Source organism: Pogona vitticeps, chromosome 2 (genome assembly GCF_051106095.1).
Source record: "Pogona vitticeps strain Pit_001003342236 chromosome 2, PviZW2.1, whole genome shotgun sequence".
NCBI lineage: Eukaryota > Metazoa > Chordata > Lepidosauria > Squamata > Agamidae > Pogona > Pogona vitticeps.
The window spans coordinates 148,129,969-148,143,061 of NC_135784.1; the positions used below are offsets into that span (position 1 = coordinate 148,129,969).

At 41.1% G+C, this 13,093-nt stretch overlaps 1 protein-coding gene across 21 annotated transcripts in view; it reads right to left on the reverse strand.

The window, feature by feature from the left end:
* The window catches only part of LOC110077805 (ABC-type organic anion transporter ABCA8), a 109,899-nt gene that overhangs the window by 23,405 nt on the left and 73,401 nt on the right, over positions 1–13,093 (reverse strand). For all 21 annotated transcript variants that reach the window (XR_013541082.1, XM_078384330.1, XM_072990775.2 and 18 more), the window contains 6 exons: positions 11,872–12,048; positions 8,191–8,304; positions 5,636–5,758; positions 4,952–5,029; positions 2,116–2,207; positions 921–1,044 (listed from right to left, as the gene is read on the reverse strand). Coding sequence is in view for 20 of the 21 variants with exons in the window: in XM_078384330.1 (XP_078240456.1) it covers positions 921–1,044; positions 2,116–2,207; positions 4,952–5,029; positions 5,636–5,758; positions 8,191–8,304; positions 11,872–12,048 (708 nt within the window). In the remaining variant the exon portion in view is untranslated. The remainder of the gene's footprint in view (positions 1–920; positions 1,045–2,115; positions 2,208–4,951; positions 5,030–5,635; positions 5,759–8,190; positions 8,305–11,871; positions 12,049–13,093) is intronic.

Sequence of the window (13,093 nt, forward strand, 5' to 3'; positions counted from 1 at the left end):
GAACAGTGAGTGGGGCCTTCTGAATATAAGCTATGTTGCTCTGAAGATGGGTGCAAACTGCCGAGCCAGAGGTGTGTCCTTTGTCCGAACAGATGCTGAACACTTCCCAGCCCCACCTCCTCTGGCAGGCACCATTCAGAGACAGTCCCTGGAGGGGGAGGCAGGGCAGTGAAGCTGGGGCACTGCCTGTGAGTGGGCGCCCGCCGGAGGAGATAGGGTTGGGAAGTGCTGAACACTTGTTCAGCTGAAGGACAAACCACCTGTTTGGTGATTCATGCCAATCTCTGGAGTTCCCCAAACGGCTTTAGTGCTTAACTAATTCATACAAAGGGACGTGGTGGTGCTGCGGGCTAAACCACAGAAGCCTGTGCTGCAGGTTCAGAAGACCAGCAGTCGTAAGATCAAATCCACGCAACGGAGTGAGCTCCCATTGCTTAGTCCCAGCTCCTGCCAACCTAGCGGTTCAAAAGCATGCAAATGCAAGTAGATTAATAGGGACCACCTCGGTGGGGAGGTGACAGCATTCCGTGTCTAAGTCGCACTGGCCATGTGACCACGGAAGATTGTCTTTGGACAAAATGCTGGCTCTATGGCTTGGAAACGGGGATGAGCACCGCCCCCTAGAGTCGAACGCGACTGGACAAAAATTGTCAAGGGGAACCTTTACCTTTACCTAATTCATGCAAGCTTTTAAAAGGGCACACTGTCAGACTCATAATATGGTATTTCAATGTAAACGAGTGACAACTGAGTAGCCAAGAGTGTTCATAATAATTTTTTTAAAATGAGAGCAGATGAGAGATGGACACACTTCCATCTTCTGCAGGAGTGACGCATTTTTAAAAACTAATGGGGAAAATGCGTTTGGCATCAACAGTAACAGTAGACCGCATTCTTCAAGTATCTCATCCCTGCTTTACCTCTTCTTGACTTGCAGTAGTCAGTGCAATTTGGACTCTTGCTTTTTCATCTTGAACATCTCTATCTTCATCATCACTGGGCCCTTCGGGATTCTGATGGCTGCTTTTTCTCTGTGGAGAAATCCTATCAATCAAGGAAATTAGAAAGTTTGAAAGCACAGCATAGTAATGAATACATTGGTCAAAATCCTGTTGCTTAGAGTAAAAAGAACTAGAAAAACACACAATCATACTAAAGCAGGTCCATTGAATCAATATAAGTCAATTATCCTGTAAGTTCCATTGATTCAAATGGATCTATACTAACTGCAACTTATTATACTAAAGCAATTCACAGTTAGAGCGAGCCTATTTAAATGGATTTTATGGACAAGTTAATTAGTTAAATCCTCAATGACTCAATGGGCCTACTTTAGTGTGATTTACTACTCTAAGCAATAGGATTTTGGCCATCACGTTTTTTGTTAGGAAAGTGGTAAGCTGTCCAAAGCAAAGCTGGGATCTGAACTAAAATTGAAATTAACAATTTATAACATCCTACCCATACAAAATGGTATCTACTGTTGCAGGAAAGTGCCCCAGGCATGCAACATGACTTTTTGAGCCAGGCAGAAACATCTGTATATAAAATATCAAAAGCTTTGTATATCTCTCAATATGCTACCGTTTTAAATTATGAATTTGCTGCTTATGTAGCCACTCACTAAAGGTAGGGACAATTGTATATTTTACCTATTGTAAACTACATTTGAAGGATATTTTATGCAAAGTAATGTTGAAAGTTGTATGAGATACTTGTGAAAACTACGTGGTTGCATTTTTTTCCCATTGAAAACAAAATAGTGGCATTGAAAACAGGTCTCATGACACCAGGGAGGAAAAACAGCTACTTGGTCCCAGTTTGGACATTGTCTCTTAGAGGTGTACTCACTTTTTTGTCAGTGGTTTAGACATTAATGGTGTTGCATTATTTTGAGGGGACACCAACATTTACACTGTTATACAAGCTATATACTCACTGCTTTACATTGTAGCCAAGTGTCATTTCTTCAGTATTGCCCCATGAAAAGATATACAGTACTAAAATATTTATGAAATGTGAGGGAGTGTACTCACTTCTGTGATATACTGTATGTGCATCTACGGGTGCACATGAAGAACATATGTACATGTGAACAGCAATGTATAAACAAACCTAAACATAGGATCTCTTCTCATAACTGGTCTGTCATATTTCACCACTAGAAAGCGAAGTAGAAGAGTGAAAACAATACCATGGAAGTAAGGCTAGATAAAATGGAGACAGAAAAATATATTAAACCAGTGTACTGATGTATAATACATTTTATATATTCAGTTATCTACCTGGTTAAATTTCTCTCACTCAGGGAACATACATTGTTTCATTACATAATTGGGGGGTCAACATTTATCGATGGCCTAATTCATAATGTTGTCATTCTCTCAGAGGCGGCAGCCATCTTATCCCTCCAAAGGCCACATTAAGGCATATGTCTCAAATATATTGGTGTCCCAGTGTTTGCTGTGGTAACATTTGTTGTCACTGGAAAGCAGCTGGAGAGATCTTTTGCTCTCATGAATGATTTTCTGGGGCTAGCTGAGGCAGCCCGAGAGTGTGTCTGCTCCACCATTTTGCCACAATGACTGATAAAATCACTTAAAAATACAGCAAAAATAAATAAAACGAAGTATCTCAAGAAGTAGATTGTAGCTCAGTGATATAGGTATCTGTGTGCACAGCCAAAAGTTGGGAGTTCTATTCCCCACTGTGCCTCCTTAACAGGTATTCCATAGGGTTTCTTCTAGCCCTGCAGCTCTGCGATAATGAATCTAGAAATGCTCGCCCTGAAACATGTGTGTCAGTCATAATGCTTTTTTATTTTAGTTTTCTTTTTGTTATATATTGGCTGAAATCCTGTTCAAGTAGGTGCAAAGTAAAGTTACTCCTGAAAAAGCCATCTAGCCATTATCTGTAGGCAAGCAGCATTGCACAATTTGATTGTGCAATTGTGTGACTCACTATTCAACTGTTGCACAATGCACATGAATAGCACTTCTGCCCCTGCCATTATTTGCTCTACCGCATACCCATGGAATGCAATTTCAGACTGTGTGTTAAACAGGATTTCAGACTGTTTGGAGAGCCTGACTCCTTCAACTCCTTTTGGTAATGAACAGGGAGAAAATGCCTAAATATCTTTCCTTGGAAAAGTATTTACATGCATGGCAATACACAAAAAGTTAATTTTTTGTTGTTGAAGCTCTTAGGCCAAAAGCCTGACAAAGGGCTGCCAGTTTGTAGGGAATAAGAAACCCATACTATGAGGATCTTTTGAATGAAACTCCTTGCCACTTATACTGGGAGGCAAAAGAGTGGGAGAAACCATTAAGATGGTGTCTACTCTAGATGATTCACCAAATAGACAAGTATTGATTGTGGGATTCTTCTAAGGTGCTAAATCCTTGTGTGCCCATACATACATAGGTATCCTTCAGTCTCGAGAGACTATGGTATCGTGCTCTGCATGGAGGACTTGGAACAGCATCTAGTGTGGCTGAGAAGGCCAATTCGAGAGTGACAATCCCTTCCACACTTAGGACAAATACAATCTGTACCCCGTCTAGCTCTCTGATTTTGCTGCTTTCGTGACTGCCTCTTTGCCTCAGCCTGCTGAGCGAGGGTCTCTTCGAATTGGGAGAGGCCGTGATGCACCGCATGCCTCCAAGCTGAACGCTCAGATGTTAGGGTTTCCCATCTGCTGAGGTCCATTTCCAAGGCCTTCAGATCCTGCTTGCAGATGTCCTTGTATTGCAACTGTGGTCTCCCTCTGGGGCGATTTCCCTGCACTAATTCTCCATACAGGAGATCCTTTGGAATCCGACCATCAGCCATTCTCACGACGTGCCCAAGCCAATGTAGACGTCGCCGTTTCAGTAGTGTACACATGCTAAAAATTCCAGTTCGTTCTAGGACTACTCTATTTGGAACTTTGTCCTGCCAGGTGATACCAAAACTCCGTTGGAGGCAACACATATGGAACGTGTTCATCTTCCTCTCCTGTTGTGCACAATGGGTCCAGGACTCACTGCAGTACAGGAGTGTGCTCAGGACACAGACTCTATAGACCTGGATCTTGGTGTATGCTGTCGGCTTCTTATTGAGCCATACTCTTTTTTTGAGTCTTGAGAACATGGTAGCTGCTTTGCCAATGCGTTTATCCAGCTCGACATCTTGTGTGCCCATTTCTTGTGAAATCCAAGTGGTATGGGTCTCTTCCACATCATTCTTTCTACCCCAGCCACCTGCAATCCTTCAGTTCTAACACTAGATAATCAAGGAACCTTCCAGAACAGTGCTATGGCTATCAGGAAGGGTAATCCAGAGAAATCAGAATTTTCTTCTACTCCTCCTACTTCTCTGACAGGTCTAAGCCATGGTTCTCTCCACAAGTGCCATTATTTGGACATTGGTTTCACTGAAGTAGTTTGAACACATGGGCATAACAACTTGGAAAACAGAGCTTTAATGTGCTAAGTAATTAATACTTGTTGACTTCCCTTTCTCTTTTTAAACCACAACCATTTTAAGAAACAAGATACTATTTCTGTAGTTTCATCGGGGTGGGGAGAGGAAGGATAAACAATAAAAGTATGGTCAAGTAAGTGCAGAAATGGGGTGAGATTTATACCAGCAATTCTCAGTCCCCACAGTTAGATAAGAAGCAACTGATTCCCATTTTTAAGCATCAAATTTGTAATTTGATTCTGGCTTGACATACGGCTTATTGCTCACTACAAGCATTCCATTTTGGAACAGCTGGATATAGAAAGGTAACTCCTCAAAGGAACATGGGAAATTTACTCCCAGTGTAGTATAAACTGATCTGATGCTCCATAACAGATGTATCACCTATCATACTACTTTGAGACTAATTGCTGACAGCAAGATTACCACTGCTTTGGCAAAGATTCTCTCTTTTATAAATAAGAATGATATGCTCATTTCTTACCACAAAGGAAAAAAACAGAAGTTCATTCACATATTCCGTCGTTAGTTCCTCATAGTGATCAGTATACGGAGCGAGTATCTATACAATGACAGAATTGATTATCATTTATTGATTTCATCCCCAGTGAATCAGTCCAATCAATAATACTATCCTCGAGATGTTAAAGTGTATATTATAAAATGAAAACTAACCTGAACAATATCTCACCATAGAAAAAACAGGCTCTAATTTTCAAAATCTGATAATCTTTATATAAAATATTAAAATGAACAGTATATCTATCAATTGCTATTCCCCAACATGGTAGAAATTTACCCTGAATAACCAAGTAATCCCTCTTCTGACTCTTGTGTCTACTTAGAATTGTTTAGATTTCTCATTCACTGAATAGACAGATTAATATTTATGATACCATCGATTTATGACTCATTGATAATACGTTTATTTTTCATATGATTATGGATCCAAATTATACTTTTTAAACACAAATTTGATTTAAAAAAAAACACAGAAGGATTTCCTAAATGACGAATTCTCTTTTCCCATTAAAAAATTAGGATACTCTTGTATCGCCTTCAACATGACAGAGGCTTGTATAAAAAATACATTGTAACAGTTGTAGTGACAGCACAATTCAATTCTACAGAATTACAACAGAGACAAAAATATTGTGCTTTGTCTTACAGTGACGATGGAAATGAAAAAGCTGAATAACGGAGTTGCAGGAAGAATCAAATTCAGCAAGTAATCCAAATAAAAACCTTCAAGTGCGAAAATACTCATTAGCGACATAGTCAAAACAGCTGCCTAAAATGGAAAAAGAAAGCATCAATTTTTTTCAGCAGAAAACTTTCCAACTTTCCTTTTCCATAAAACCTATGGCTTAACATTATAATTATCACCCCGGCAGAAAGAGACAGTACATATAATTGCAGTTATTCATATTCCTTCCTCTTCTCTCATTTTTATTTTTCAATTTGCTATTGAAAATTATAAGTTCCTCGATTTGCTTACCTTATTATCTAAAATGTAATACAAGATAAATAAAGAAGAAATTTAAAAACACATTTCCTCAGCTGTTTAATTATTGTATATTATAAGAAGAGCTATTTCAAATACCCCACCCACTGTTCCAGTAATTCACTATATGAATAGTTAATCATGATTGGACTGTTTTCCCAGACTGGCTTCTAGTTTTCATTGCACAACCACATAGGATATGTACATTTTGAGTGGAATTGTGGCATGTGTTGCACTGAAGCCGTCAGTACATGTGCAAAAAAAGGAGGTACTTCCAGAAGCAGTCTTAGTATTCACCACATGTATGAAGGGACAGGGACACGAGTCATTTAACCATGGCAGTTCTTTTCAGTTTGGAGTGAAAGTCAATCAATCCATCAATCAATCTTTATTGTATGGTGACAGACCCGATAATTGGTGTGATAGTGACATCTAACAAAGGACTAAGCCCACTAAAAGTTAAAGGTAAAGGTTCCCTTTGACAATTTTTGTCCAGTCGTGTCCAACTCTAGGGGGTGGTGCTCATCCCCATTTCCAACCCATAGAGCTAGCGTTTGTCCAAAGACAATCTTCCGTGGTCACATGGCCAGTGCGACTTAGACACAGAACGCTGTTACCTTCCCACCGTGGTGGTACCTATTTATCTACTCGAATTTTTACATGCTTTCAAACTGCTAGGTTGGCAGGAGCTGGGACAAGCGACGGGAGCTCACTCCGTCGCGTGGATTCGATCTTACGACTGCAGGTCTTCTGACCTTGCAGCACAGAGGCTTCTGCGGTTTAACCCACAGCGCCACCACATCCTGTACCGTGATGAAAATGTCAGGATTGCATGACTTCTGCCCTTACACTAGTGGTGCCAGTCTCCTCCCCTGTTTAATCATGAAACAGTTATATAGCCTGAGGCATCTTACAAAGTAAATGGAAATGAAAAAGGAAATGGAAGAGAAAGAAAGAGAGAAAAGTCCCCCTCGGGTCCAAGTGGCTGTTGGCATGCTGTGTTTGAAAAACAGACCCATATTGTTGCAGGTAATGTAGCTATATGGGAACAGGAAGTGATTAGGATGGCTTCATCGCTACAAAAGGAAGCTTTTAACCATTCCGTGGCACCTAACGATGGCACATGCATTAGCAAACAGAAACACAAGACTGAGACTGTCTCAGTAGTCTGTAGTGTCTGTAGACAAGACTGTCTGTAGTGTCAGTTTCTCAAAGATTGATTCAACTCAAATGGGAATGCCGAAGTGATAACTAACACTGCATTGCAGAAATATTTTTTTTTCATGCTGTTGCTTGAGAGTCTGATGCAGTTACACTAAAGGTCATCAATGTGCAGTATTACACACTCTGTATTCATACATACATACATACATACATACATACATACATACATACATACATACATACATACATACATACATACATACATACAGTGGTGCCTCGCTTAACGAGTGCACCATTTAACGACAAATCCGCATAGCGACGTGTTTTTTGCGATCGCTAATACGATTGCATTGCGATGTTTTACATACAGCTGATCAGCGGTTCCAAAATGACCACCAGGTCAACAAAATGGCCGCCCGCAGCTTTTTCGCACCCTGCCCTCGCTTACCGGGTGGCAAAAATGGCGGCTGGATGGAGGATTCCCCACATAGCGGTGAGTTTTTCCCCAATAGGAACGCATTAAACAGAGTTTAATGCGTTCCTATGGGTTCCCCCCCCCCGCATAGCAACGAATCCGGATATCAACGTTAATCCTGGAACGGATTAACGTCGCTATGCGGGGCACCGCTCTACGTCCGTCCATCCATCCATCCATCCATCCATCCATCCATCCATCCATCCATCCATCTATACATCCATCTATACATCCATCTATACATCTATACATCTATACATACATACATACATACATACATACATACATACATACATACATACATACATACATACATACATACATACATACATACATACATACATACATACATACATACATACATACATACATACATACATACATAGGTTTACTGTTCGTACCCATTTCTGCTGAATGTATAATACTGAAGCTGTGTGAAAAACTTGGTGAAGACAGTCCTGACACACAAACTTCTGTTACATACTATTGTAACTTAATATAAACAAATCTACAAGTATTGAGCAGGACAAATTATGGATCTAAATCCGTAATGCAACCAGTTATCTGGCAATATACTTACCAGAATTAAGATGAATGACCAAAAACTGCTAGGATGCCTTTTGTTGCGAAAGGTAAAGGAAACCACATACAATAATGAAACAACAGAGAAGCTGTAGCCCAATATAAAGGACACCTGTTAGGAAGAAGAACCCTATTAACAGGGAGATAATGGGGTGTTTGTTCCCCCACTTTAAATGGCAAATATATGTGATACCTAGCACTAGATACAGTGGAACCTCAATTTACGAACTTAATCCGTATTGGAATGGTGTTCGTACATCCAAACGTTCGTAAGTTGAAGGAAAATTTTCCATAGGAATGCAATGAAAACCATTTAATCCGTTCTGGCTGTTTTTCATTCTTATCTAGAGGCGCTGTTCACAAGTAGAGGCATTAGTTCCCATAGGAACTAATGCAAAGCCAGTTAATCCATACTCTGCTACTAGAGGGAGAATTTTTTCTTTTTTCTTCTTTTGACCTAAGATCAACTTAGGTGACAAAAAAAGGGCAGGAAAGGAGGGAACACCTTTTAAAAGGAGAGAACCCCTTTTAAACAGAACACTTTTTTCCGTTCATAAGTCAAAGCTCCGTTCACAAGTCGAAGCAAAATTCTGTGAACAGAGTGGTTCATAAGTCAAAATGTTCGTAGGTAGGGACGTTCGTAAGTGAAAGTTCCACTGTATTACATTGTCTTAGTATTTTTTTAAAGCAATATAACACTGGAGATGTGTTTCGGAGCTACCTGGGGACTAATTCACAAGACACCACTGGCAGGCGTGCTAGCAGACTGCGGTGAAGAGAGATGAAGTGGAAAGCTAGCCGGTCCCACCAGTCCTGCTTAAGTACTACTTGATTATTTACAGAAGAAATTTAGCTACTAATAAGCACTTTTGCTGGATCAGAAAACCATTTTTCAGCGGTTTCTAGAGTTACTTATCAGTCTCTGGTCAGCAGTGGTGGAACCTGGGAGTCTGAAATGTCCCCTACTTGTTTCTGGATGATGTCAGAATCGCATCCATCAGTTAGCCCTATTCAGTCAGTCATTCTGTAACACAGAATCATGAGCACCATTAGAGAAGACAGCCCCATTCCCTTCCCCTCATGGCTTGATCACGCAGTGGGTCCAAGGAGGAGAGAGTCTGCCTGCAGGTCAGGGTAGCGCCACCGCCAGAACCTTATTCTATTCCTAGGTATTGTGGAACTGTATGTCTCAGTTACCCTCTGTTCCCAAGCTCTTTATCTAACCTTACTTGCATATAGATACAGGCATATATCACACACATGTCCATTTTGATATAGGCGTTTATGGACCTTTCCTAGCTCAGGGAGGAATTATTTATTTATTTATTATTGAATTTATTTCTTTAATTTATATACCACCCCATTTGTACAAAGCACTATACTGGGCAGTTTACAACATTGGTTAAAATAAAACACAATCAAAAAGGATGAAAACTGTTGTATAATGATCAAGCAACCCCAACAGGCATAGGTTCCAAATAAAAGGCAGAGTTGGGAGCGTAAGGATCAAGCCGGATGGCAGAGAAAGGTCTCTCTGAAAAGCAGAGTTCTCCAAACACCTCATGTTAGGGGCTCTCTATTTCCCTGTGCTGTTTGCAGTTTTGTTTCTCCTCACCCGACAAATAACTGTCTGGCCAGAGTTTTGTTGTTTAGTCGTTAAGTCGTGTCGGACTCTTCGTGACCCCATGGACCAGTGCATGCCAGGCCCTCCTGTCTTCCATTGCCTCCTGGAGTTGGGTCAAATTCATGTTGGTAGCTTTGATGACACTGCCCATCCATCTCATCCTCTGTTGTCTCCTTCTCCTCTTTCCTTCACACTTTCCTGACATCAGGGTCTTTTCCAGAGAGTCTTCTCTTCTCATGAGATGGCCAAAGTATTGGAGCCTCAGCTTCAGAATCTGTCCTTCCAGTGAGCACTCAGGATTGATTTCCTTTAGAATGGATACATTTGTTCTTCTTGCAGTCCAGGGGACTCTCAAGAGCCTCCTCCAGCACCACAATTCAAAAGCATCAATTCTTCAGCGGTCAGCTTCTTTATGGTCCAGCTCTCACTTCCATACATCACTACTGGAAAAAACATAGCTTTGACTATGCGTTGTTGGCAAGGTTATGTCTCTGCTTTTTAAGATGCTGTCTAGGTTTCTCATCGCTTTCCTCCCAAGAAGCAGACGTCTTTTAATTTTGTAGCTGCTGTCACCATATGCAGTGATCATGGAGCCCAAGAAAGTAAAATCTGTCACTGGCCAAAGTATATGATTACTAAGTTTCTGGGAAGAGAAGTCCTTATCATGAAAAGGTGCAGTTATCACCCGGAAAGGGCATTCGGTCATCCATCATGGCATCAAAGCCTCATGGCACAGTGGTTAAACCGCTGTACTGCAGCTAAAACTGTGCTCACGGCCTGGGGTTCAATCCCAGGTAGCAGCTCCAGGTTGACTCAGCCTTCTATCCTTCCGAGGTCGGTAAAATGAGTACCCAGCTCGCTGGGGGGGGGCAATGTGCAGCCTGCATAATTAACTTATAAACCGCCTAGAGAGTGCTTGAAGCACTATGGGGCGGTATATAAGCAGCATGCTTTGCTTTTGCTTTTTGGTCAGCCAATTAATTCCTGGCAGAGTTTCCGTACAAGCTATGGCGTGAGGATCCTGTGTAGTCCTTACAGCTGTGGGCTGCACAAATGATGTGGAGCCTTGGAATGGAATGAACCTGCTACCATTTCCTGGGACCTTTGGTGGCAAAATTGCTTTTGGGGTCATATTTTTGCTTTATTTTATCTTTTTGCACTATGGTTAGTTTTTTAAAAAAAAACTTTTTGTCCTATTGCTTTCTATTATATACTTATTTTACTATGGATTCTTTTTTTTTCTCTTCTTTCAATGAAGTTTTGCAACTTTTTTGCTTCATTGGTGTGTCATTGCCGTAGATGAAAAAGAACCCCTTGCCTATGGTAGGACAGTTTGTAGCAAGACAGTAGGCCCAACAAGTGAGTAAAAAAAACCCAGATTAAAACCCAGATTTTCCCTATAGACTATAGCAGCCCATCTTTATAGAGTCACATCTTTTTTTCCCCTTTTGCTTTGTGTTTCTTGTTGAAATGCTTGTGCAGACTAACAAAGCTACAACTCTGAAACAGATTTTCCTAGGTTTCCTTCTTACATATGGAGCGCACAATCAAGCAATGACCCTCTCATCTTCAGACTTGTCATTCCTTTTGTGAAAGGAAGAAAGTGTGTGTCGTTTCTCCCTTAACCATGTTAATGATTCTGTATTACAGAATGACTGTAATGGGGATGCCCCCCCCTATTCCTTTTGCATAATGTAGGGACTATTCATTCCACACCAAACCATGAAGACATGCACTGCAAGTCAATGATAGAGTATGAGTAAACCTTTGAAACTCTAGCACGTATGATTTGGTCCTCTAATGTTGCTGCCTGCATAGATATGAAGATAGAGTCAACAGTCCCACCTAATTGCTGGCTCTGGTCTTTTGCTTCTGTCTCAACCTGACCTTACTGCTGATGGATAGCTATTCCAGATCTGGAATTTGCAAGCCAGGACAGATAGCTCTACCATTCAAAGCCTGTGAGAAGGAAGCTTCCTAACTATCTAGGTTTCTAACCAAAGTTTGTAATACAAAGTAGGTTAAGACCATTTTTTTAAAGGTTATCATACTTACAAAACAGAAAATTATGGTGGCAGTTCTTTGAACTGTTTTAATAGAAACTCTAAGAAACCAGGGCCAAAACCCTAGTAAGAGCAGAATACAGTGAAGGGTAATGTCCACCAGGGCATGTCCAAACCAGTAGGCAGAGGGAAAGATTCCTGAGACTCGCAGCTGAGAATGAGTTTTTCTCTGGAAAAGGAAATGATGAAAAAAAAATGTTGATTTCTTTGAGGCCTCTTCTACTAACATGATCATACAAGCTTAATAGCTCAATGCTGATATTATTTTTTTTCCCACCAGTTATTCTAAATACATTGTGAATTTCTGAAGTATCATACATAGTCTGTTTAGCTTGAAACATCTCTTCATTTTCTCATTAAAACCTGCTTCAAGATAATCAGTAGCCTGATTTCTGCTGCTCCTTCAGGGCACGCGTTACCCACATGAATGGAAAGAGGATGCCCATACTTCTCATTAGAGGTCTCGCCATGCTCCTGTTATGGATTAGCAGTCCGAGGGAAATAATAATCCATTACACTGTATATCAATTACAGCCCAATATACCAGTGGTGTACTTTGTTTCTGGCCAAATATCCAACCACAGAACTGTCCCCCCAATACTTTTAGATGGGCTCCACTACCTAGCCAGAGCTGGGGCCACCACTAAGGGTGATCCAGAGCAGCCACCCACCCATCAGGTGAGTCTTCAGGAGTCTTTCAAGCCAAATGTCAAGGTTCATCTCCCAGTGTATGGTTTTGATACTTCCCTCAGAGAGAGATATGGGCTGGATTTTCTGGAAAGCAAGCTTTCTTGTAGGCATAACACCTTGAGTGGGTATGCTGAAGCAAACATCAGGCGGGCATTTGGGTTGCTGACTGCAAAAAGAGGCAGCAGAGATGCAGCCCATGTCCTCCAGTCTCACACAGTGGGACAGCTTATGCTACCTTTGCAGCAAATGAGGTGGAACCCAAATAAGAGACAGGTGGAATTTCTGCCCATCTAAGATGGCGGCAGCAGTGACACTGACCCTGGTAAAGGATGGCAATCTAAGTGCCTGATGGGACCTGGATGGTGAGATGAATGAGACATTTCAGATCCCCCTTTTCTTTGTTCCTTTTGTCTTTATTGCAGTAGTAAAAGCTCCACTTTGGCCCTGCAAGGACTACCACCACCTAGGCTGCTTGCTAGGACTTCAAAATTTCTACCTTTGCCTTGCCTTGCTTACCTCTTCTT